Source organism: Falco rusticolus, chromosome 9 (assembly GCF_015220075.1).
Source record: "Falco rusticolus isolate bFalRus1 chromosome 9, bFalRus1.pri, whole genome shotgun sequence".
In the NCBI taxonomy this organism is placed as follows: domain Eukaryota; kingdom Metazoa; phylum Chordata; class Aves; order Falconiformes; family Falconidae; genus Falco; species Falco rusticolus.
The window spans coordinates 18,878,025-18,903,969 of NC_051195.1; the positions used below are offsets into that span (position 1 = coordinate 18,878,025).

The following is a 25,945-nucleotide window of genomic DNA, read 5'->3' on the forward strand; positions in this document are numbered from 1 at the left end:
AGTTTATTCAGGCGTTTCCAGGCTGACTTTTTATGAAAGTTTTCTTTTCTTCTGAGCTAATGGTGTGGCTGTCATTGACTCCCATTAGAATGGCTGCCAAATTGGTCCCATGTGGTACAATCCGGACTGGTGTGGTGCAAAGCTATGCCAGCTGCACGTTTTTAACGTGCCCTGTGCAAGCAAGCCTCTGGCGGAGGACTGAGTGGCCTCTTGCTCTTCATGGGGCTGTGCTGAAACTTTTTCATTTAAAACAACTTCAACAACATTGTTCACTTGATCTAGGAACCACATTTGCAAAACTGTTTATTTCAGGTGTTCAGATTTCCGAACTAATTTCAAACATTAAAGTTACAGATGTTTGGTAGTTTATTGATTTCACAATTTAATTTTTTTGTGTTTATTTGTTATGCTTCAAATGTAAAATGCTGATTGTAACAGCACTACTTGGTAAAAGTCTTCTTTCTCGTAAGCCAATGCTTTTCTGTCTGTGCTGTCTCCATCTCTTCTAAATAATGCCTGTTCTTGGAGTGGATTTTCCTGTCAGTCCCCTCATCTCATGTTCAGCCTGATGTTGCCCTAAGATGGGTATATGCAGGACAAAGGTGGAGACCCCTTTCTGTTCTGAGTTTTGATGAACTTGTGGGAATGTAATGGGGAACAAAGCTGCTGCTACTGGGAGGGGAAACGTGTTCTAAGAGTTGGTCTTGGAAGCATAAGCTATAACAAAGAAGGATTTCTCTTGATAACTTGCCTGTAGCCTTGCCCACTGACTCCTTGTTAAGCGGGGTGCCAGACTCAGCAACCAGTGTTGCCACTGCCTTTGATACCTCACCACAGATGCATTTCTCTAGCAATAAAATGCTTATTAATATGGTACCTTTTTCAGGAGGTAACTGGTGTCTGTTTGGTTGCTGTACTCAACATTTGTTTGACTTTTCCCACTGTATCTGTGAGCTCCTTTTCTCTGCAGGCCTTTGACTGCGAGGCTGTGGGAGGCAGGTGGGCTACGTGAGCACCAGCCTCCTCAGGATTTTCCATTGTGCCTTGAGACAGTGTTTGGAGGGAGAACTGCAGGAGAAGAAAGTGGAGAGAGGGGTATTGTAACTTTGAAGTCTTGTTGGCTCTTGCAAAGGGGGAATGGTTTGTGGCTGTAGTTGGGTGTAACTCTAACAAAGGGAAAAACCAACATTGCCTGAAGCCTCTGAGCTGCGTGCAGTTGGAGCTGATCTGTTCACTTGGTCCTGGATTGTTTCTTCTGTACTGGCCAGAATATGTACAAAATGGCTGTAACATATTTGGGTATTGGGCCCTTAGTGCATCGAACTGCTGTCTGTGTGGAAATGAGATAATGTCTTGTCTTTTCCTGCACAACAGCCTGACTGAAGCTAGGGTGCACCAGGGATGAGCGAACAAGTTATGCAGTGATTCTGACATGTCAGGTATTTAACAGAGCTTGCTGCCAGTTTAGGAACGTTTAGGTCTTTGAGACCCTTTCCAGCTGCATCCGTTAGAGAAAGAAAGAAAAGAGAGAATGAAAAATAAATCTACTGTATTACAGACACAATAAGCTCTGGATCAAAGTGGGATGGAGCTTGAAAGGTGATGTTTTCAATTTTGCTGGCCAGAGGGGTTGTGACTCGGATGGCATGGGTAAACAATGAGGAAAGAGACAGTCCCTCTGGGAGTCAGTGTCTGACTTAACGAGCCAGCAGTTATTAAAAGATGAATACAGGACAAGTGAACCGTGCTTTCTGGCTGGTAGTGTGGCTTTTTTTCTTCTTTCTTTTCTCCCTTTCTCTTGAAGATCAAAGGCCTAATTTTAGAACAAGCCCTATTTATGGACTGTTCAGCCACTCTGTCTGCTTTGCTCTTGTTCTAGAATAGTGGAAATAAATAGAGCTGGCAGGATCTCCCAGCATCCAGAGCTTATCCTTGATGCAAGGTTGGGGCAGGGGGCGAGGGCAGAAAAAGACCTCGACCTTTCCTAGCAGAGGTTCTTTATAATGTGTCTCTGCAGAGGGAGTTCCCTTCCCCTCCTCAGCTCTTTCAGTCTTTCCTGGTGATCACAGGCTGAAAAAATGTAACCTGTGACTGCTCCTGATGTTCAACAGAGCTGTCTCCTGATCCATGCCTTCGTGGCATGCTGTAGCTGCCAGGAATGGGCAGAGTCCTCTTTCTGAGATTGGTGCAGAGTATAGAGTTGAGTGGTGTTTTGTGTGTCTGTGGATTATACTCCTGTTCATGCAGCCCAGCATGATGATCAACTGTACTTTTTTTACAATAGCAGGAGATTGTTGGGTCCGCTTCAGGCTATGAATTGATACAGCCTGAGATCCTTTTCTGCTAACTGGCAGCTTCTGACCTGCTCTCGATCTGTGTAGACAATTTTCTACTTCTGCTTAGTAGTTCTTTGTGTTTCCTCCCATTACTTGGCAATCCCTCCGCTTCCCATCTCCCTTTTTCCCCCCTGCCCCGAGGCTGTTTTTCTAATTTATCAAACTAATTTTCAGTAGTAATCCTGTTATGCAAAATTTTGGGTGGCAATTGTCTGCCAGTGCAGTAAGTACACTCAGTGCCAGCTGAAATACTGAACAATAATGGGGGAAACACCGAGTGTCTGTGTGGTTTGAGAGTGAGTCTCTGTAATTACCCTATGAGAATGCCCCCTTTTTTTTTTTCTTTCTTATCTTTTTTGTTTCTCTCCTTTGTTTCACCCAGTTTCCTTCGGGTGATGTTTTCATTGTCCATATTGCTTGATACAGTAACAAAATCCTGGAAACGCTTGTTTATTCAGAATGAACTTTGGAGGGTAATAGTTACAAGGCTGTCAGATTCAGCTGTGATGGTGTAAGGAAGCTGCTCCTGCTGTAGGCACTCTGTGCTGCCTGTTAAGAGTGTTTATCGAGGCAGTCAGATGTCAGTACTGTTGGCTGCCAGGTAAATCTGTTCCCTTCCCAGGTTTTGCAATACCGAGGATCTGCATTGGTCTGAAACTTTGTCTTCACGGGAGGTGAAGGGAGAATGTTCTGTACAAAACCTCTCTGCTGGAGATTGTGCAAGAGGTGTTTCAGCTGGGGGCAGGGGTCTGTGTGTCTCTTTTCTCCTTTACATGGCTGAAGCTTAATTGGAAAAAAGCCGCAGATAAGGGTACACTGTGTAGTACCAGAGTGGAGTTCATTCATGCAGAAGAGCTCGTCTTGCAAGTGGGAGTGCTGAGCAGAAGGAAGAAACCTCCTAAAATCGTCTCTTTAACTTTCCAGACACCCTGCAGCACTTTGTTGCACTCTGTGCTGGTGGGAGCTGGTCAGCCCCCCAGGAATGAAGCGGGGCAAAGCAGGGCAGGCTGCATAGCAACTACATTGCGAAGTGGTAACAATTCCCAAGTGGGGCAGTTACAAAATCGATTTTTCTCCCCTTCAGCTTGGCAGCTCTCCAGGTGCCTGCTCTGGCACAATGAAGTGTGTAGCTGGGGAGGGAGGGACTTTGGGTTGATGGAGGGGGGTGATACAAAGAGACAGAAGTTTAATCGTTGAACTGATCACACTGGATGGATTTATTTCTGGACTCAATTTCCCAGGAACTCCACTATATCACCCTGGGGGAAATGCTTCAGCTGAAGTTTCTCTAGCTCCAGCTTCGTGAGTAAAAGACCTGTCGCTTTGGAGTTACTCACAGCAGCTCTGTCACTACTGACTCATCCATCTGCTTCAAGAAAATGTTTGCTGTCCACTTGCTAGCTTTCCATTTCACAAAGCTTAAAGAAGATCAAATAAAAAAGGTAAGATGCAGCCTTAGCTGATTTCTATTTTGAGAACTGCGTTACTCAGGTACTGTGGGGTCTGCAGTACATAATGCAGACTAGATGATGGCTTTATCTACTGAAGTCATACAGCCGAATGGGGTAAGAAGTATTTGGACCCTAAACCATCTGATGAGTGTGAAAATATGTCTGGTTAGTGCTTTTCCGGGCACAGTTATAAGTTCTCTTCCAGTAATGGAACAGATGATCTTCGGTAGGGAAGAATGGTGTTTAAACTTTGTCTGGCATGGGGTGGTGTAGTCCAGAGGGCAGAAAGGAACCTCTTGCTGAATTGCTTTGCGAGTGTAGTGTGAAGAATGGGGTTTCTAAAGCTGAGTAGGAATCAGTCGCTCATGTTGTAGCAGGAGTACAGAAGACTCCTGGGGTCCTTGGGCCAGGTTTTCTGGGACTCAAGAGGCAGTTCCAATTTGTGTTGGTGTGGGAGAAGTGCCTATGCCTCCTCTCTGGTTGTTCAGATCTGGCTGATCACTCTGATATTTGTAGGCATGACCTTTAATTACAGTAGGAAAAGCTCAAGGTGGCCCAGATCTGAAGCCACCGGTACTGGGAGTGAGCGATCTAATGGTTGCTCTTCCCTGATCTACTTTCATGGCCATGCTGTAATGGGTTTTTGGCTTTCAATCATAAGACCACGTGGGACCTGTAAGCTTCTTGGGTCAGACATGTAAGCTTCTTGGTTTCTAGACATGTCCCCAGTGGGTCCTCTGTTCTCTTGGTGTCTCTTGGTGTTCTCTTGAGTGCTTTGTGGTGCCCATTGCTGCCAGGCTCTGTCCTGTTTGTTTTCCAGCCAGTTGGAGGCAGGGCTGTCTGCAGATGCATGGCAGTGCGGGAGATCCAAAGTCCTGTTGGGTAGATCCACCTGCACCGCTGAGCTCTCATCCACAAAGCGAGCAACACTGGGTTGCCTTCTCTGCGCCCTTGCTTAGACATGGAGTGGCTTGTTCTTTGGTGGGGTTTTTTCAACTAATTCTGCCTTGAAAAGAAGTGTTCCAGGAGAGGTCCTGGTATCTGAACAATCAGATGTCTGTGACTCTGTCCCTCAGTCATAGCCCTTTTATCCCCAGGGTTTAATGTGATCAGAAGGGGCCCCCAATGCCCTTTTCTTGAGTGGGGATCTGACCTAAGATCTTTCATTTAGACAGCAGTATTTCTTCTTACTTTTTACTAAGAAAGGGGGAGACCTTGTGGAGCAGTGCTTGGGTGGAGTGGGCTCTTCAGAGAAGCATCCAGAGTGTAGTTGAGGGAGGACTTCCCTGAAGTGAGGACAGTGGAGGGGAAGGGGCAGAGGTGTTCTGGCAAAGCCATTTAAAAAAAATTAAGTTTTTCTGCTAGATACAAACTGGCCCTGCCTGAAGGTAAGGAACCACATGCTCTTTAGAATTCTCTTTTAAGAAGCCCAGGGTAGGTTGTATGGAGCAGAGTTGATTTCTCCCTAATTAGTAAGAAGGAATGCCTTCCCACCTCTCCCTCCCCAGGCTTATTTGCTCTCTGGTGGCAATAACAAGAGCCTCCCTGCCATGAAGACAATGCTGTTCCCATAATTGAGGCAAGACACTTGAAAACAAGGACTGTCCTTGCGCGGTGGGAGGGAGGCAGCGAGACAGAGCGTTGCACAGCCTGGCCGTTCCTGTGTTTACAAGCAAATGGTATGTGAACAGGCCCTTGCTCTGGTTGTAAATCAGGCTAGATAGTCAGCAGGTTCTCCTGGGCTCTGACTTATCTGGTTCCTCAGAGAGGATTGTATCCTCCGGCGGTTTTAGGTGAACAGGGTGGGAATGCAATTTCTATGGGGAACAGGGAGCCAGTGCGTGTTCTCTGCAGACAGGTATGATCACTTTTATTACTGTTTAGGTTGTTTTTTTTTCCACAGGGACTTCTGGCACAAGGTTGTCTGGGTCTGTGTGAGAGTGCATGAGTGTGGTATGTTTCCAGTCTTTTATTATTATTATTTTTTTAAAATTTGAATTATGGTATGCCCAAAAAAGCAGCACTGGTGCTTGGGGTGGTGGATCCTACACAGTGATGGGGACTCAAAAAAGCCTTGGAAGAAATCAAGCGCTTGTGCAAATGAGAGCTACAAAGAAAGATCTAAATAATGGCCTTTTCAAGGCACACGTGTATCCAAAGGTAGCTGCTGCTCATTGCTAATTGCATCTTGTAGTTTAAGACTTTCTCCTCTGTGTGTATATGTTTTGCTGTTAGTCAAGTGCTGGAGTTACTTTCAGGGTCCTGGCTCTTTCAGGTAGGTCATTGCTGAACATCAGTTTAAAATGAGAATGTGAATAGGTAATTAGTTTGTGCCTCACTAATACAGGTGGCCAGTCCAAATTTGAAGAAGAGGACGATTTATCTACATCCTGCGTTCTCCTCTGTTTAAACAATGCTACTTTTTAAATCCTGCCTTATTGCCGGTGGAACTTGTTTTGTGCGTGTTCTCCCACAACCCTCTAGGCTTCCATATGTAAATAGGACTGATGAAATGCTCTGAACCGATAAAGCAGCTTAATAATGTAGCCCGTGGTGCAAGAGCTGAGTGTCTGTACTAGCAAAGCATCGGAAGCTGTCCCGCCTCTGCCCTACCTACTGCTCTCTGGCCCTGCATCTTATGTTGTGGGGAGTAGGATGTTAACACAGATTACCTTTCAGGGAACATCCAGCTGTGTGGAGCACAGAATTATTATGCCTGCATCGTGTTTGTTCATACAGCACCGAAGTCTGACTCCCCAGTGGAAAAGCATTTGGATGTTGACAGATTCTTACGTTGCTGTGTTAATCCTTTGTTGTACCCAGCTATGTGGTTTCTAGGCCACCTTACCTACAGCAGTGTATCCAGCCCTGCAGGCAAATGTCAGTCCAAGCAGTGTGTGGTCCTGAAGAGGAAAATCTTAAGTTTTGCTCTGATGAAGCTGTACAGAAACACTGATTAGCTTCTCTACCAGTTTATCTGAATGAGTGTCTGCTAGTTCTTAGATATTTTTGATTTCCTTTAAATTCAACTGGCTTTTATTTTGATGTGTGCTGCAAGTTACATTGCAGTATTAGGATATTGATTGCACCCAAAAATATGTTTTAGGTGTAATCCTAGAATCACAAGAGAATGAAGCGTAGAGTTGGAGTGAGAAAAAGGCTTTAAGCTTCAGCCTGGCATGCCAACAAAGTTAATTGTCTGTGGAGTGAAGCAGTAGCTGAATAGATGTTTTCAGGTTGTGGCTGACACGCTTGGGTACTGATGGCATTTTCTGGACCTGACTCAGAGAGGTCACATTCTCACCAGGTCAAGATGCTTTGCAGTTCTAGTTCATTACATGTATTGGAGGAGACGATGGTGTAAAAACAGCTTGTCAGGGTCTCAAGCAAGTCTCATGGGCTTATGTATATTCGCAAGTTACTGAGCCATCAGAAAAGATGACTAAGTTTTTGACAGTAATTCACCAAGGCTGCATTAAACGTTTTCAAAATAAAGTTTTCAGAAGAGTAGATGTTCTGATGATGTTCTGGAGCTTGCTTGCACTGATAATCATGAGAATTTAGGTGCTGAGGTCAAAAATGAAATGGAGTTTTAGAATCAGAAAGGTGGGGTTTGTGTAGGTGGTATGCTCACCTTCAATTTGTTACATATGTGAAAGGAATTATTTTGTTTCCTTAGGATCTGTTTAGCCTCATGCCCATCAAGCAGGTGGGAATGAGCATAATAATACTTGTCCAGCATAATGCAAGGGTGCTGCTAGAACTGGAGTTCAGGATTTTGAGATCCTTCATGCCAGACTACGCCCCTCTTGGTTAGAAAATAGTGCAGGTGGCTAGGGAGTTCCTGCATTTTCTTTGCTTGCAGAGTTAAAGGAAGCCCCCCCCCAGTACACAGAGGAGAGTCCTTCTACAGTGTAAAAGCAGTGCTCATCCCAGGCAGCTGCTGAGTGCTGAGGAGCTTGCATGCCTCCCGAGTAACGCCTTTCATCTTTCCAGGTTGACAGGTACCTGTATCACATGCGTCTCTCTGATGATGTCTTGCTGGATGTGATGGCTCGCTTCCAGGCTGAGATGGTGAAGGGCCTGGGGAGGGACACAAACCCCACGGCAACAGTAAAGATGCTGCCGTCATTTGTGCGCTCGCTTCCCGATGGCTCAGGTGAGTTCCCCCTGCTCCATCCCAGCAGTGCTGGTTTAGGAAGATGATGGGTTGCTGCCAGTACTCAATGATAGGCACGGCAAAGGCACAGGGCAGGCAGCGGCTGAAACCAGGACCGGGTTACAGCCTATCTCATGTTGAGAAAGCAGGTGTGTGCTGAGGAGACAACAGCTTGGGGGAGTGCTTGAAGAGGATTTTTTTCCCTGCACCAGGTAGATTTTGATGTAGTGCTGCTCGTTTGAGGAAAGGACCTAGTAAGTGCTCAGAAAACGGCCTCTTTTGTCTGCAAATGTGGCTGTACCTAGTGCAGGCCTTGCTGCAGGAGCTGTGGTTGGACACGGCAAGGGCAGCCTCTACAGCTCAGACCCTGCAGTGCAGCGTGCTGCAGGTGTGGAGATGTGGGCACTGCTGTGGCCCTGGCATTCATGGAGCTACAGGGAAGGCAGGGCGCTGCAGTGAGATCCCTCAAATTGCAAAGTGGCAGCAACGTGGCATTCTTTGAGCTATGTTCCCCTCTCAGCTTCCGAGAGCAAATTCTGCACTGCTTTCTCTGTTGCCTCCAAAAGTGATCCCCTCCTTGCCTTCCTTGCCTTCTGCACTGGGGAAATCCGCTTCTGTGTGGGGTCTACCAGGGAACAGCCAGCTCTCCTGCAGCTGTATCCTTGTTTCCAGTTGCCCCTGAGACTTAGAGAGGGAGAAAGTGGTGTCCTCTGGGAGGATATGAGGTGAGGCAGTGTCTAAAAGCCTGTCTTGTTTGGAGAAATATGGGCATTCAGAATAACTCCTGGCTCAGCTGGCTCCTGGCAGTGCAGGTTGACAGAAAAGTATGTTTATCCTAGGTTTATCCAAGTCTATGAATTTGTGCAGGGCACTGTGTCTAGCCTAGGTCAGGACCTGGTGTATAACAATTGTTCAGAAAACTTAAATGTTTGCTTTGTACTTCATTTCCACAGGACTGTATTCCTTCTGAAGGTAATTTTCCTACAGTCAAATGAGAAATAGTGGCTTTAGTGGCATACAGGGAACATTTGGAGGCTAGTTCCCTGAAATGAGGGATGTCTGAGAGAAATTATGTATAATTGACTCCAACTGTCTGGCTGTATCTGGGCACTCCTCCTTTTGCTACTACCTTCATCAAAGAAAAAGAAATTTTAGCTTAATCCTTGCTATCTCAGTGACTATCACTGGTCCTGAGGTCTCATATGGCACTGACCCTGCCTTGAGATAGCAGGGAGCCCCTGAGGTCAGGAGACTTGGAAAACTGCATATAATGTCATCACTGTCGCAAGACTTCATGTTCCTGAAGGCCGACTTTGGACAACGCTCTCTTGGCTTGTGTGACCTTTCTGCTGTGTCAAGGACATGCTGCTGAGTCAAGCTGGGCTGTGTCTTATTGACATACTAACTATTTTAAGCATCACATTGATTTTTCTATTTTTGCTCTCTTGCAAAATCCTTACTGGTTGTCTTACTTCCAGACAACACTTCCAGCAGGTGTAAACACCTCGAATGTGACAGGATTTTCCCGTTTGCCATAGCAATGAACTTTCAGATTTTTCAGTGCCCTCAGTGTTGCTACCTGAAATGACCCACATGGAGCAACAAATCATTTAGGTATTAATGGTCTGACTAATGTCACAGTTTACTGAGTAACCCAGTTTGCCTCCTCACCTTTGTGATATCTAACCATGGTGTTAACAGGTAGAACTTCCTGTTTCCTTCCCTTTTGGGGCCAGATGGGATAAAATTTAGTCAGGCGTTTGGACTGTGGAACAAAGATCATGCAAGGCTATGCCTATACCACTGCATTTAGGGAAAGGCCTTCCTCTGTGCACGGGATAGATAATTGTTGTATTGTAGAGTCAGGCCGAACTGTCCTTCCACCTGAGGTCTCCTGCTAGAGACGAATGTGTTTGAGCTAAGAGCTGCTGACTGAGAAACAAGAATGGTACTTGTGCAGAAACACCTAAAGGCATTTGGAAATGATTGTATTGCTTGACTTTGGGTGGAAAATTAGTCTTGCCCCACTTGGAAGTTGACTTCTGCAGTGGGGCCAAGTCTTAACACGTGACTGCAAATCCTGCATCCTTTACTGGATGTGGGTAATGATCTCAAACTCCCATTTCCCCACATTTCAAGCTAACAGGAAGGACCTGATAACCCTTGCTTAGGGTTGCCAGCTCTTAGCCTTCCTGGTGATGCTCCCAGGCCCATGGGATAAGGACCTGCCGTGATGGGGCAGGAGAGCCTGTGGCCATGGTGGGGGAGGGGCCCTGGGCTGTGGCCTTCAGCATGGCATCTGGGCCATGCTTCTCAGCCATCACTGGTGACAGTTGCCCACTTGTGTTGCAGAGAAGGGTGACTTCCTTGCTGTTGACCTGGGTGGCTCCCAGTTTCGTGCCCACCAGGTGAAGGTGTTCGATGATGGGAAGCAGAGCAGCCAGCTGGAGAGCAAGTTTTACCCCACACCCAAGGAGGTCATACAGGGGAATGGAGCCGAGGTAGGGCACGCAGGGTCTTCTGTAGTGGTGCTCTGCTTGGGTGCATGCCTGCCGGACACAGCCTGACTGTCCTCTCCTTTCTTGTGCAGCTCTTCGACTACGTTGCTGACTGTCTGTTAGACTTCATGGAGACCAAAAACCTGAAGCATAAGAAGTTACCTCTTGGCTTTACATTTTCTTTTCCATGCAAACAGGCCAAATTGGAAGAGGTAAGATGCAAAAAGAAATGTTATTGGCAAGCCTAGCTCCTTGCAGACCCCAGAGAAGCTATTGCATGGGAGTGTTACCCTGTGGCCTTTTTGTGGGGTCATGTTGACATAGCTCTCTGAAGAAGGCACGGATGACCATTAGCATTTAACTAGATTTGACTACCATTCAGACACTCTTTTCTGATCTCAAGGTAACATGATTTTTAAGCTAAAGCTATTCTTTTACTTGATCAGTACTCAATTTCACAGTAACTATGTGCCCTTGTATGAAGACTTAGACTGTAAAACATACTTTTGTGTTCTGAAGTTTCTTTTTTTAAATCATTCTCATTCAGTTTCTTTTTTACAGTTGATGCTAAATAGGAAAGAGCTGTAGCTGAGCTGTTTGAGAGGCCTCATGGGGAAATGAAGGGCTGGTTGCAATTACTTTGTGGTCTTTTATTCTAGTCTCTCTCTTATTTCTATGGATTTGTGCTTTGGGTCCCGGTCCTACAGATGGTTTGTGCTTAATGCTATTAGTTTGTGATGAGCATCAGTAAAGCTGCACATGCTTAAAACAAAGCATGGGGAGAAGCATTTGCAGGATTGGGACTTTATTGCTGTACCTGTTCAGTTGTGTTTGTACTGACAGGCACCCCAAGGTGAGATGTTCTACTGTCACTTGTTTTGACCTGCATTTTAATTTGTGGAGAGATATAGTGGGATTCTCTGTAGACTGGTCTTGGCTGTCTTTGTGGCAGGTTTGTATGCTAAAATTGGAGCTTTTGGGTCACCTGACTGTTACTTTGCAGGGTGTTCTTCTTGCCTGGACGAAACACTTCAAGGTCCGAGGAGTTCAGGACACAGATGTGGTCAGCTCTCTGCGCAAGGCCCTCAGTAAGCATAAGGCAAGTTTCATACCTGCAGGAGGCGAACCTGAGTGGCTCCAGATTTTCCTCCTTGGGAGATCAGCTCTTGGCGTGTGGGTTGCTTTGGGAGTTGTCAGACATCCTTCAAGGTCAACCAGTAACAGATGTCCAATGTGGCTGTAGAGCTAGTAGAACTGTCTTGGATGTCCCTTGGAGCTGAAGCCCTGGAAGGGGACTCGGGCTGCCCCAGGGTGGTCTAACAGTGATGGCAGCTGCACGCTGTAAATGGGTCTGACTGTGACCGTGGAGCAGCATGGCCCCGCTGTCTGTCTGAGCTAAAGGGAATCTGTTGTGAGCCTGTTTGATCAGATGCGGATGCACGCTGTGTTTTGCAGCCTGGCTTCTGAGATGAAGGTTGGGAAGGGGAAGCTATCACCTGGGATCAGCACGCCTAACTCTACCAGGGCTTGCCCATCCACTTCATTCTGTGAATGAGTGGTTAATTGTTAAGGTCAGCTGTAAGACATTATTAAATCTGCCCTTGAACTAGTGTATAACTTTGAATAACATTATGTTTTAATATTTTGGAAAACCTTGTTTTTCATGTTCAGTGCTATTGGTAACACCACCTAAGAAATACAAAGCATCTTTCCATACCTTGGCAACTTTGTAGTAAACAGGAAGTTATTCTACTGGTTTCTTGCATGGTAAAAATCTAGCCCTGGTTTTGGTTCACTTCTTTCTCTGCATCAGTCTTGCTGTAGTTAGCATGAACAAAGCATCTGAAACTTCCTGGGTGAAGTCCAGCCCCCGCTAGTGTTGGCATCTGAGTTACAAGAATCCTTTGATAACTTCGGTTTTATGTTATCAAGTTACCTCAGTGTGAAAGGAAAACTGCATAGCTTTGATGGAAAGACTTTTTACTTGAGTGTGATATTGGCGCATGGCCTTGTGTTGAATAGCTGCATTTATGTGTGTATATTTTCTGTCCCATTTGGTGGCGTCTGCTCAGGCAGTTGGACGTTATCGTGTCGTGCAGCCCATAAAGACAGATACATGGGTGCTAGCATATCACTAAATTCAAACCAACGACATGTTGCTTATCTGACAAGTGAGGATAGATTGGGGAAAAACAAGTCCTGCAAGCAAAGATCCTGGCTGGCCAAGCACTTGAAAATTCAGAGATGTTGCTTTGCAGGGTTGTGGGGGGGATAGTGTTACAAAGGGAAATCGTGTGTCTTTCAGCTGAAGAGCTTTCCTGAACTAGGCCTTCAAAGTATGACCAGGGGAGTATGTCTGCATGATGTTGCTTTAACACACAGGATGCTTTCTAAGCACTTTTTTCTGTTAATCACACATCTTTATGCTATTAGGACATAGATGTTGATGTTTTGGCACTGGTCAATGACACTGTGGGAACCATGATGACTTGTGGATATGATGACCAGCGTTGTGAAGTTGGGCTCATAATTGGTAATTTTTCCTGTTCACTAAGCAGGTTTTATTCCCCCCTTATTTTTAATTCTAACAAATGTGGAGTAGAAGAGAGTGTCCCAGTACAGGAAAGAGCAGGAAGAAAATGGAAAAAACAATGGTCGGATTTTCAAGCCTGGCTGCCTTCTGTAAAGCAGCTGTTTTTATGCTGATCACATTGCCATCGAATACCACAGTCCCCATTTTGTCTGGGTTCAGTTGTGACCAGCATACTAAAATTTTCTGCTGACTGTAGAGAAAATTACTGTCTGTCTGTCCAGAGAAAGCTGAATTCCTCTCACGTCTGGTAGTTAGTATCAGCTACACTTTCCACAATGTCTCCTCTTTGTGCACTGTGGTGGCTTTTTTAAGGCACATAGACATAAATTTGAAAAAGAAAAAATGATTTTAAACAAGTCAAGCCTTAGAATAATTTCAAATTTTTTTTCACTCACTTTGAAATGATTATTTAACAACTGCAGGTGGCTTGATATTAATATCCTGTACCACAGGGCTATGTATTTATATTTTCTTCCAAAGACAATATACTGACTTATTCCCAAACATGTGGACTTAAAACAAACAAAAAGCAAACCTGGAACAAACAGGTAATTTATCTGCACTGTCTCGACCACGCACAGGGACTGGCACCAACGCATGCTACATGGAGGAAATGAGGCACATCGATCTGGTGGAAGGTGATGAAGGGAGGATGTGCATTAACACAGAGTGGGGTGCCTTTGGAGATGACGGTGCTTTGGACGACCTCCGTACAGAGTTTGATCGCGAGCTTGATCTGGGATCTCTCAATCCTGGAAAACAATTGTAAGTGATTTCCTGGCTGATTTGCCTCAGCAGTCTGAATTAACTGACTGCGTTTCCAGCGTATGCCGGGAGCCCCTTTGAAACAGGAATCCAGTTAAGTGAAGCTGAGCTGGCTTGATCCTGGTCCTGTCCTGTTCAGACCTTTTCCTTATGGGAAGGGTGGGTACCTTTCACACCTCCCTGCCTCACAGGCCCAAGGAATTGCTGCTGCAGTTGCTGGTGTGTTGTTAAAAATAGGTGGTTGCTCTGGTACGATGCTGTGGAGGGGTAAGGAGAGAGAGAAGGAAGGTAAACAAAGGGTGTTTTAAAGCCTGGCTTATCAAAACTGCTTCTGCTGGCTGAGCTGCTGGCAAGTTTTTTGAAAATTCTCTTTTATCACTCACTTATCTTGAGGGGCTGTTGTTGGGTCCCAGGACCTCTGGATGGCATTCCATCTACAACCTAGCTCCCAAACCCCTTTTATACATGCTTAAATGTGACCAACCTGCATTAGAACAGAGGATGCTTATATTTGAACTTTTCATAGCTCTGGGTAGCTGGTGAACACCTGTAAGCCTTCCTGTGTCTCATTCCAGGTTTGAGAAGATGATCAGCAGCCTGTATTTGGGAGAACTTGTAAGACTCATTCTCCTAAAAATGACAAAGGAAGGTCTACTCTTCAATGGGAAGGCATCAACAGCTCTGCTTACTAAGGGCAAGATTGAAATGAAACATGTGTCTGCAATGGAAAAGTAAGAACCTGCAATGTGCTGTTTGAGAGTGGCTGTTAGTCTTTCACAAGCACAATAATGATAATGAATGTGTAATTACAATCTGTGAGTAGTGGCAACAATCCTGAACTGCTCAACTTGATTTTGCTTTTGCCTAGGAGAAAGGTTGATCTTTCTGTATGTAGGAGTTGGTGGAAGCTAAAGTTTTAGCAAAGTACCACAGCAGCAAATGTATTGTTAACCATCACAGGTGCAGGTTGGTTAAATAACCTCTTTGGAGACCTGAGTGCATGGGATGATTGTGACAGTTTTCAGCTTCTGTGGTGTGGGAATACTGGGGTTGTGGAGTTGTAGTACAGACTCTGGATCCGGTAATGGATGACTACATGGAAAACTGACAGATTCTGGTGTTTTGAAGGTGAATCCTGGTCTCGTCGTTACTCCAGGAATAATTTTCTTTGTTGTATTGAGTGAAGCTGTACGTCTGTTCCTGTGCTCTCCTTCTATGGACTAATTAGAAGTTTGGTATCTCCCCCAGGTACTTTTGGGAAAAGTGCAGGAAAGGCATTACTGGTTTATGGGAACCAATTATGATGCTGCCTGATGGGTTGTGCCCTGGTCTTCTCTCGTTTCTTCTTAGGCCAACATGCGGAATACTGATTTATGTGTTGCCTCAATATCCCTGTGTTAGATGATGTATTCTTTTGTTTTGCTGTAGATATAAGGAAGGTCTGAGCAACACAAAAGAGATCCTTACGGAGCTGAACTTGATTCCCTCTGAAGAGGACTGCATTGCTGTTCAGCATGTCTGCACCATCGTTTCCTTTCGCTCGGCCAACCTCTGTGCTGCTGCCTTAGCAGGCATACTGACCCGACTGAGAGAGAATAAGAAACTATTAAGGATGCGAACCACTGTTGGAATTGATGGGGGACTCTATAAAACCCACCCCCAGTAAGTAACTACAGAGGATTTGGTAATTGTTGGCCACATGTTGATGTTGCAAAGAGTCTCCATCTTGCGTATTATATGTGGCTTTTCAGAAAACTGCTGGTTTTGGGGTTGGGGTGAGATCTGGTGGAGTGTGAAGGATCAGACTGGCTTGGTCATTGCAAAGGTGTCTCAGGAACTTTAGAACCTGAGGATGGGGTGGGACCAACATGACACATGGGATAATGGTGTCTGGGGAAGAGCATTTGATTCCTCAAGGTGACTCCTGGGCCTCCAGGGCACTTGCAGTTCACTGTTTTTTTTCTTTTCCTTCTTTCTTCCCCCTGCCCTGTTTTTGAACCTATGCTTTCTCCAACTGGAAACTTGCCCAAACATTTCTCCCAAACAGGATGGAAGTCTGATTCCAGATGGAGACTCACTCTCTGTGCTTGTGCCTCTCTACTGTTGCCTGGCTTTTCTCCAGTGTCGCTCTCCCTTGGCACTGGTGCTTGTGTAGAGGTATCTTCACATTCCTGTAAGTGTACAGGTTCTGCAGAATAGCCAGAAATCAGCATCATCGTACCCATTTCCCAGATCTGTCTCTGACCTTGTGCTCCTCTTGACTGTGCTTCAGCACTTGTGTTGTTGGCTGTGTGCATATATTGGAAATGTATGTGATGTGAAGTAAACCATGCATGAAGTGCTTGTGAGAGTCTAAAGAAACTCTGTTCCTGTAGATACGCCAAACGCCTGCACAAGGTGGTGAGAAGACTGGTCCCGAACTGTGATGTTCGGTTCCTCCTTTCTGTGAGCGGCAGTGGGAAGGGGGCTGCCATGGTCACAGCGGTGGCGTACAGGCTGGCCGCTCAGCGCAAGCAAATTGATGCCACTCTTGCACCATTTCTGCTGTCCCTGGAGACCCTCAGAGAAGTTAAGAACAAAATGAGGACTGAGCTGGAATATGGGCTAAAGCGAGAGACGCAAGCTAGTGCCACAGTGAAGATGTTACCCACATATGTCTGTGGGACACCAGATGGAACAGGTGAAGTCACTTCCTGATCACCTGGAAGTGGTTCAGGAAAGCTGCTTGTCTGTTTTCTGGGAAGAATACGCCAATTATTCTGGCAGATGCCAGGGTGTTATATGTTGGCAAACTGGTGCTTCCTGCGACGTTATCTGGCTGGCCCTTTAGCCCCATGTGAGCAGATCAATGGGATAAATGCCATAGGAAGCAGTGTGCTATCATTCTTGGGGATATGTGGCAGAGTATGCTGTGCTGACTGGCAAACATGTGATGAGAAACACCAAAATGAAATACCTTTCTTCTCTTGCAGAGAAAGGAAAGTTCCTTGCCCTTGATCTTGGTGGGACAAATTTCAGGGTTCTGCTGGTCAAAATCAGAAGTGGGAGAAGAAGATCAGTGCAAATGTATAACAAAATCTTTGCCATTCCTTTGGAGATCATGCAAGGGACGGGGGAAGAGGTAACCTCTAATGAATGTTTAACTGATCCAGGCCCACTGCATGGGATTACTGTTATATTTATATGCTTTTTCTTTCCTTCCAGCTCTTTGACCATATTGTCCAGTGCATAGCAGAATTTCTGGAGTATATGGGGATTAAAGGTGCTCGATTGCCTCTGGGCTTCACCTTCTCTTTCCCATGCAGGCAAGCCAGCATTGACAAGGTAAGAACTGCAACACAGAACAGGTCAAATGGTTCAAATGGCAACAGTGCATCTGCTTGGTAAATGACATCATTTTGGGTGAGGGTGATCTGCTGGTTTGGAAATTGCAAGCAAAAAGCTATTCTTCTAAATGTTTTCTTTCAAGTAGGACTTCCCAACGTTGAAAAGATAGATAGATAGATGCGTGCAAATTAGACTTTGGAGAGAATATTTCACCTGTTTTACAGGAATTTTATTACTCTACTGTGCAAGTTAGTTGTGTTTCGTGAGAAAGTTATTCTACATGGATATGGGAGGTAGAACTTTCATCTCTTGTATCTGGTAAGAGGTGGATGTTACTTGCTCTTATTCTATAAAGGTTAAGTCCTTATGACAGCAAAATGACTACATATTTGTAATAGCCCAGGAATCTCTCATGCTGCCTTATCGCTGCGATGGCAAGTGGTAACAAATGTCTCCTTTTACTTGATCAGCTACAATCCCAGGGTGTTTTCCTAACTGTGCTGCACAGGTCTGACTGTATAATGTCTGCACTACATTAGTTTCTTCCTGTTGAGTGTCACTGGGCAGAACTTGCTTGTTCAGCTTGGAAGGGTTGGCTTTTTGACAGATATCATGTCTTCATCTTTCCAGATCTGATGTAAGAGATTATTCTGATGCATTTCCACAGAGGGGCAGGGAAGGTTGTTTAATTGCTTAATTCTAGACAAATATGTAGGATATTGGGGAAATGAGAGACTTCTATTTTATTGAATGTTTTTATGCCCTGGGGGGTTTCAAAATAGTTCTAAGTTTAGAAGCTAGTTTGCTCTGTCTCAATGTCCAGATCACAGTTGGCAGTATAGCAATAAGACTTGGTTGGTTGTGGGGAGACCACTCAATATGCCTTCCAGACCTACAGCGTAGTATTTAGGTCTTGGCAAAAGATGAGGAAACAAATTCCACAGCAGTGGTGGCAAAACAAGTGACACACACTTGTGTCAGTGTCCCATAGTATGTTGCCTTCTGTGTTTGGTATTTTAGTGTTGCTAGAACTTGAGGATTTTTTGAAGAGCGGCCTTTTCTCCCAGTTGCCCTCTTTTTTTTTTTTTTCTTATTTGGGCAGACAATCCAGAGTCAAATCTACTTCTGTTAGGCCAGGTTGCTGTCCAAAAAGAAACAGATTAGTGTTGCCTGGAGTAGTGGGATCATACCAAATGTCCTTCAGTAAACAGGCCAAAAGTTAACAGCAGATGTTCATTGATGTTTTTTGGGTGTTTAATTATTCACAGCAAAAGTATTTTTTATGGTCTTTCCCCTACATATAATGCAATAGCTATGTGCGCAGGAGGTGAGGTGAGGTTTTCCAAATGAGAGTGTTAGAAGGCACTGAGTTGGCAGTGTCTTGATAAACAGCTGAGTGAACCTGGAGTCACTACCAACAGCAGACGAGTAACAAAGATACATGTGCACACACTCTGCAATAGACCCTCGCAGTAACCTGTCCAGGGAAATATATTAGTTAAAAAAAAACACCAAACAAAACAAGAAAGAGTGGAGACAAGAAAAGGCTGATGCTTGGAACATACAGTCCTCTCTATCTTCACTTATGATTTTCTTTCTCTTCTGTTTCAGGGGACGCTTGTGGGATGGACAAAAGGTTTCAAGGCAACAGACTGTGAGGGGGAAGATGTTGTTGATATGCTGAGAGAGGCCATCAGGAGAAGAAATGTGAGCTACTACTCTCTTCTGCTATTCTTTTTGGTGTATTTAATGCACCCCTCCTCTTCCTCCAGGACCCCACTACTGATTGTCACTTGTGTTTTAGGAGTTTGACTTGGACATTGTAGCAGTGGTGAATGATACTGTTGGGACAATGATGACATGCGGATATGAGGATCCAAACTGTGAGATTGGCCTTATCGCAGGTACAGTGATATTGAAGTGACAGTTGCAAGAAGAAAGCATGTATACAGGTGCTAAGCTTCACACCCTATTTTGGAATTTGTATGACGTCTTTTATTTGAATTTGATATATGGTGTTACTACTCACACGGGGTTCTCAGCAGAAATGCATGGTATTCGACAGAGAACATATTAACACCTGTAGCAGATAGAATCCTGAATCTGTTGGACTTTTGGTCATATCTCTGATGGTGGCCTAGCAAGTGTGTGCATGGTAAAAGAATATGAGAACAGCAGACAGAGCATGAATCTTTGTTTTGACTAGTATATGGATATTTACTGTGTAGCCAGGTCATAGGCCTTGGAACAAACAAATATCTTTAAAAATCTGAATGGATTCTTTTTGGGCTTCTAGATGATTCCCCCAGTAGGTTGCTCGAAGTTTTCAGCCAGAAATACATCTAAGCATGTAAGACCTGAAGCCTCAGTTGGAAAATAGACTCTTCTGGCGAAGTGCAGTAGCTGTCTCATTTTGTTTGGAGTACTGTTCCTTATGTTAGTTAAATGTAACCCATGTTGCAAGCAGTGAGGCCCTGTTCACCAAATCATTTTGGACTTGGCAGCTGCTTGACTGGCTGCTAGGCTCTTGACAGTGTTTGCATGCTGTCATGCAAGATGATTTGTGGTGTGTTACAACCAGACTGGCAGCAATGACTGATCAGTGCTTGCCAACGACTGCCAAATCGATTTCTGATCTGTAACAGAGAGTCTTCATTCCTCTGTGCTGCAAATTTTCTGTGAAGGACCCATTTTACTTGGTAACATTCTGTTGTGATAAATTACAGCACTGTTAACATTACTGGCTAGCACTTGCTTCTGTAAGATATGGAGACATCTTTGAAATTTCAGATATGGAGAAGAGAGCTTTTAAAATGATTGCTCCGATCATCTTTCATGTGTTTCAGCTGCTACTTCACTCTTGTGGCTGAAGCCTTGTCACTTCTTTCCTCCTAGGAACAGGCAGCAATGTGTGCTACATGGAGGACATGAAAAACATAGAAATAGTGGAAGGGAATGAAGGAAAAATGTGCATTAATACAGAATGGGGAGCATTTGGTGACAACGGCTGCATTGACAACATCAGAACAAAATATGATAAAGAAGTAGATGAAGGCTCACTAAACCCAGGGAAACAGAGGTAAACGTGATGGTCCTGATGCTAAGAGCCTGATAAAGTCAGTCTTTAAGACACACTGGCTGCTTTTTAAAATGTGCTTAGTGAATGAATAATCAGAAAGGAAATTTTAGTATTACATTTCATTTATTGCATGGTAAATAATGCAGATATTCAGAAAAAAACCAAAGACGTACGTTGTTTCTGTTACCACAGCACTGTTTTCACCTTAGGGCAGTTACCAAACAATGCAGCTCTTGCTGTGTTCCTCCTCTTGGAGTGTTTTTTTGAGGGTAAAATACAACTTGTGCAAGAGGGTAGACGGAACTCGAATGTTCTTAATTTGATGAAGATGGCATTGATTACATATGACACACTGGTGAATGCATGGGGGCAACAGGGAACTGTCTTTTCAGTGTGGACTCTGGCTTTAACGCTATGTTCTGTTTAATATTGCAAGGTTTTTTTCTAGTTCTGTTACCTTTTAAGATAGGTAAATATGTTTATTTAAAACATTTAAAAACAGATTTTTGATGGTTGAAAGATGGAGTTCAATGGCTATTTCTCTGCAAGCTTAGACTTTTTTGAGTGGATAGGGTGTTTACATACCACTCATGTTAAACAGAACTAACATGCCATCTCTTTAAAAGCACATATTTTTCTTCTATTACATAACAGGTATGAAAAAATGACCAGTGGAATGTACCTAGGTGAAATAGTAAGGCAAATTTTGATCGACCTAACCAAGCAAGGACTGCTGTTCAGAGGACAGATTTTGGAATCACTCAAGAAAAGAGGCATATTTGAAACAAAATTCCTGTCTCAGATTGAGAGGTAAAGTTCTTAGATTTACAAGGTTTAAATCCTTAAGGTCTTCTGGGACCTCTAGCAAATAGTCTTCTGCAAGTGTGTGGAGCTGTTTTCTTCAAGAAGTCAATTATAATTTTCTTCTTTCCTTCTATTTGAAGCCCTTTCTTCTGTTGAAAACCTTGGAAGGTTAGTGTCTCAGCCTTGAGATCAAAAATAACACAAGTGGCTGATCTGGCTCAGCTCCCTCATGACTTTGGGAGTTAGATGAATAACTGCTAGTTGTGCCTTCTGGAAATACAGTCTAACATAGCAAAGGGCATGCCAGGAGCAAGTTTTCCATCTGAATTCAGACTGGCATCTGCCTTAGAACAGTTGGAGAGTGTTACAGTTGGAGAAGTGGTTGCATTTCCTTTGGATCATGGCAAAGTCTCAGCTGAAAGACTTGCGTGCCTGCTGAAGCTTCCCCTAATGCCTTGCTGTTGTGTGTGTTTCCCTCTGCGCAGTGACCGGCTTGCCCTCCTCCAAGTCCGGCGAATTCTGCAGCAGCTTGGCCTGGACAGCACATGTGAAGACAGCATCATTGTGAAAGAGGTGTGCGGAGCTGTTTCAAAAAGAGCTGCTCAGCTCTGCGGGGCAGGGCTGGCAGCTGTTGTAGAGAAGAAGAGAGAAAATCAAGGTGTGGAGCACTTGCAAATCACCGTTGGAGTAGATGGGACCTTGTACAAGCTCCATCCACAGTGAGTACCTTGGTACCACTTCCCTTTGCTGTTGGCTTGTTTGCAGTTTGAAAACATACCGAGCTGTACCAGCTTTCTGCCAAGATGATAAATGAAAGAGAGGATAAAATTCTAACATATTTCCCTGCATCCTGTCATTTCCCTTGCCTACCTAAAGGATCAAAAATTGCAAAGCCAAGTCCGGTTACCACTGGGAGGCTCTTTTCTGTGGGGTGTTGAGTGAACTTACTCTTCTAATATTTATTTTCCCATGTTGTGGGGGATTTCCAAAATATCCTGGTCTCCCAGATGGAAAGCTGTGTTGAGTTTTTGGAGTTGGGTCATTATTTTGTGAGCAAGGCCTACAAGTAATGCATTAGCTTTTTTGCTGGGAGAAGAGAGCCTCTTCTATGATCTTTAAAAGCAAGGGGGTTGTCTGGCATCATGCTGAACAAAATTAAAGTGGAGAAATAGAAATTAAAATCTGATTGTATACAGAAACTTGTCTCTCTCATGAACAGGAGGAAAAACAAACAGAAAGAGATGCTGTAGAGAACCAGTGGAAGATGGCTTGAGGTCATGGTTCCTTGCTAACAGATAAATATAAAGATCTCAGATCAGAAAGTAGCTGCTAAAATGTTCTGTTCTTCTCTCCCTTTCCCTCCAGTTTTTCTAGGGTCCTGCAGGAAACAGTGAAGAAACTGGCACCTCAGTGTGATGTGACTTTCATGCTTTCTGAAGACGGAAGTGGAAAGGGAGCTGCCCTCATCACTGCAGTAGCAAAAAGATTGCATAATATTGGACAGAAGTAAAAATGAGAGGTCATTTCAGCACTGCCAGGCGTGTGCACTAGAGATTTGCTGAGCCGTGATTCAAGATAGCTTTGCCAGACACCAGTACACAGGTACCTGTTTTCAAGGAGCAGCTGTTTTTTTGACCAACCAGGATTGTGGACTTTTGTCCTTTGATAACTTGGATCAGGTGTTTCTGCTCCCCACTGGCATTATGTCTTGGCATACCACAACCTACTCAGTTCTGTACTTCCTGCAATCCATCTATAATGCACATGGGAGAGTGAAAACAAAACAAGCAAACAAAACAAAACAAGAAATCAACCACAAATGTGTCATTTTTACAATGGCTTAATTAAGCTACTGCACCACAACTGAGTTTATCACCAGTTTCTTAGGGTTTGTGTGTATTTTAGTTTTGGCTTGGCCTGGCTTAAGGAATATTGAGATCCTGATGTTGCGTCTACCTAGTGGACATATTTGCTCAATGCTTCACAGGTTTTACAATAAATCTGCAGGTAAAATAAATTAATGGACTTTGGTCAGTGATGCTCTCCCCTCTACTACATTGGTTGCAAGTGTATTATAATGTAATACTTCCCTTGAGTACAGGAGACATGTTTAATAGATGAATGTAAAGGAAAAAAATATGATTCCACAAAATACCAGTTGTATCAAAATACTTTAGTGTATCTGAGTGCACATAAATCTGATGCTGGGTGGATTCTGACTGTGACTGATTCTTTTGATACTGGGAGAAGGAATTTAGAAGCAGTTACAGGGTCTAACGTGTCTATGACAAGGCTACATAGTGAGTATGAAATCTATTACTCATTGGGCCACCAAAATAGCTGTGTCGAAAGAAAAAAAAATCACCTGAATTTTTTAAATTCTCTTCTTTGTTTTCCCTTAGTTATCTCCTTGCCTGTTTATGAGAGGATAGTTTCCATTCCATTCCATAAAGAAAGGACTTCATCCTTGTTTTTCATTTTCTCTTGCCTGCTGCTCTGCCTGTGTGTAGTCTGCTGTAAATAAATCTGTGGTGCTGTGAGCCTTTGCTTCTCTGTCTAGTGCCTCTTCTGAGTTGTGAGAAAAACGTGCAGGCAAGTGGGAGCTTTCTTTAAACCTGTCTATAACAGTACTCAACAGCGCTGCAGTTGTTACGAAGTTGGCTTCCAGATAGAGCCCATGCACTTGTGTGACCAAATGTCCCTTGCCTGATTCACCTATCTCAGAATAAACTGAAATAATAATATGGTACAGAGAAGCAGCAAATCTGTAGCCTGCTGTTCTCTGTTCTCAAGTATTCCTGTATCTCCTTTAATCCTCTCTTCTTGGGTATTTGCTTCCTCTCAGGCTGGCAGCAGAAAGTGGGTCCAAGAAATGTGCTTTAAGTCTGGTTAGGTGAAAAGTAACTGTTGTGCAGAGAGATAAGCGGTTGCGTTTATGTAATAGTCTGTACAAGGCTGATGGGTTTAAATTTAGCAATGGCAAATTCAAAATTTGAAGCTACAGACCTTTCCTGTTTTGTAGTTTCTAAAAGAGACATGTCAACAGCTCTGTGTCTGTTGGAGTCACTGCATGGATAAAAAAATAGTACCTGGAAATAGTTCTCACTTCTGAAGGAGTTGCTCGTGGTGCTGAGCTCACTATACTGAGGAATTGGGAAGAGACAAGTTGTGAATTCATATTACATTTAATGTTTTCCTTCTTTTGTCAAGAAGCAGTATTTGAGTTTTTCTTTATATTTCAGAATCCACAGAGCTACAGAAATCAAAGCTTGCTATGTAATGGGGGCAGAGTTATTTGGAAACAAAGTTTTTTTCCTGGTGATGAGCAGGTTAAATTTTGAGGGGCTGGGTGTGGAAGAAAAAAAACCACAACAGGTCTTGGGGCTATGTGGGGCCTAGAAATAGCCTAGAATAGCTCTTCTGCATTGGCTGTTTCTCCCCTCGCAGTCTGAAATCTTGTGCTGTCTGTAGTTTTGGGCCCTTTTGGGGGAGTGGATTGTGCTAATCTGCAAAAGTGCATCTGTGGATGAAGGATGTCCCCGTATATTTGGAGTGAGGTGATGCGGACTTGCCCCAGGATGGCCACGTGAGTATGGTGCACGGTATCTTTTGCACTTTTATTCTTAAGTCTGTTCTGCATTATCAGAATGCAAATTAGTAACAAAACAAGGTAAATCCCTTGCATGGATCCTTGCTTTACACTTAGAAAGGAATCCTATATTGCTCTGATTTTTATTTTTAGTCTTTTTTGGAAATCAAATATTTGCACAGCGTCAGTTTACACCTCAGCTGCAGTTGTTTGTTTTCTGCAGTAATTAGGCCCACACAATAATATTTTTTGCATCTGCAGTTTTTTTCCACTGAGTCTGTGGGTGTCGTGGAATCCGATCACATGAACCTGAAACTGCTCACAAAGTGCTTGGCAACCTGTGGCTCTTGCTGAGGTCCCTAAGGCCCGGGACACGCATGCGCTTGCCTTTTCCACAGGCTGCTGGCTTGCTCTGAAGTCAGGCAGCTCCCACGCAGCTCTGAAACACATCTGCTGGGCAGGGAGATGGCATCCAAGCTGGGAAGGCTGCTGCTTTCTGGAAGGGAATGAGCAAAGATTTGCTGGGCAAGCCTGGAGAAGAGAAGGATTGGCTACTGCAGGATTTTACCAGGCATACAAAAGTCACTTGTGGTTTCCCAGGGATCCCATAAACACACTGACGCTTTGGCTGACTCTGAAACAGAATGTTCTCCATCTGGGTAATGATGCAGCATCATGTTCCTGATTATGTTGACATGTGGAAACTCAAGGACTGTTGCAAACTTGCAGTCTCCCTTGTATAGATTTTTAAGCCGCTGAACCAAAACCCTTCTCTGCACATCATATGTGGTGATTCATTTTCAAACCCTAGCTTAAAATAAAAGTAGAGGCCTTCCATTAAATGTAACACAGCATACCGAATGCTGAAGAATATGTAGTACAATTCGTGGCATGAAGTTGTTAGTCAATTTAAAATAAAATGGGATTCTTCCTGTTTCATGTTTAAGATGGGCTTTTCTACAGCTTTTTGGATAGCTTTGTGGTGCTTCATTTCCGTGTGTTTTGTGGGTCTTCTCTCCAATTAATATGTTTAGTACTTGTTGAATTTACTGATTTTGTTTTGATGCTGCTTGAAGATGTGAGCATCCTTTTTCGGATCTAGGTCATACATTTGATTTGGAAGGTTAAAAGATCTTACGTCACAGGTGTGATAGAAGTATTACTGGGTGGATGTACTAAGGTTTGTGCTTTTCAGAAACTCCCAGTAGAAGGTTGCAGTTACCCTTTCATCTGTGGGGAAAAGATGATCCTAAAGATGTTTGTCTGCTAGAGAGACATTTTGGTGGTTACAGATTTGGACAGCGCTGGTGCTTGACTTGTAATTCAGAGAAGATGCAGTTACAG

At 44.1% G+C, this 25,945-nt stretch overlaps 1 protein-coding gene across 5 annotated transcripts; it reads left to right on the forward strand.

Moving 5' to 3' along the window:
* Positions 1-2,371: 2,371 nt before the first annotated feature.
* Positions 2,372-25,484, forward strand: HKDC1 (hexokinase domain containing 1). 5 transcript variants are annotated; one of them, XR_005106099.1, is made up of 19 exons: positions 2,372-3,778; positions 7,784-7,946; positions 10,299-10,447; positions 10,537-10,656; positions 11,448-11,543; positions 12,878-12,977; positions 13,619-13,802; positions 14,378-14,533; positions 15,231-15,464; positions 16,178-16,482; positions 16,775-16,923; positions 17,007-17,126; positions 18,741-18,836; positions 18,934-19,033; positions 20,025-20,208; positions 20,863-21,018; positions 21,498-21,731; positions 22,378-22,614; positions 24,460-25,484. XR_005106099.1 is itself a non-coding variant. In XM_037399467.1 (18 exons), the coding sequence occupies exons 1-18, from the start codon at positions 3,716-3,718 to the stop codon at positions 22,520-22,522; spliced, it is 2,754 nt and encodes a 917-aa protein (XP_037255364.1). In that variant the 5' UTR covers positions 2,372-3,715; the 3' UTR covers positions 22,523-23,225. The 5 variants fall into 5 exon arrangements, 4 of the variants coding, with proteins under 4 accessions (XP_037255364.1, XP_037255366.1, XP_037255365.1 ...); XM_037399467.1 differs by lacking the exon at positions 24,460-25,484 and having other exon boundaries at positions 22,378-23,225; XM_037399469.1 differs by lacking the exons at positions 2,372-3,778; positions 24,460-25,484 and adding an exon at positions 5,329-5,466 and having other exon boundaries at positions 22,378-23,225.
* Positions 25,485-25,945: the final 461 nt, after the last annotated feature.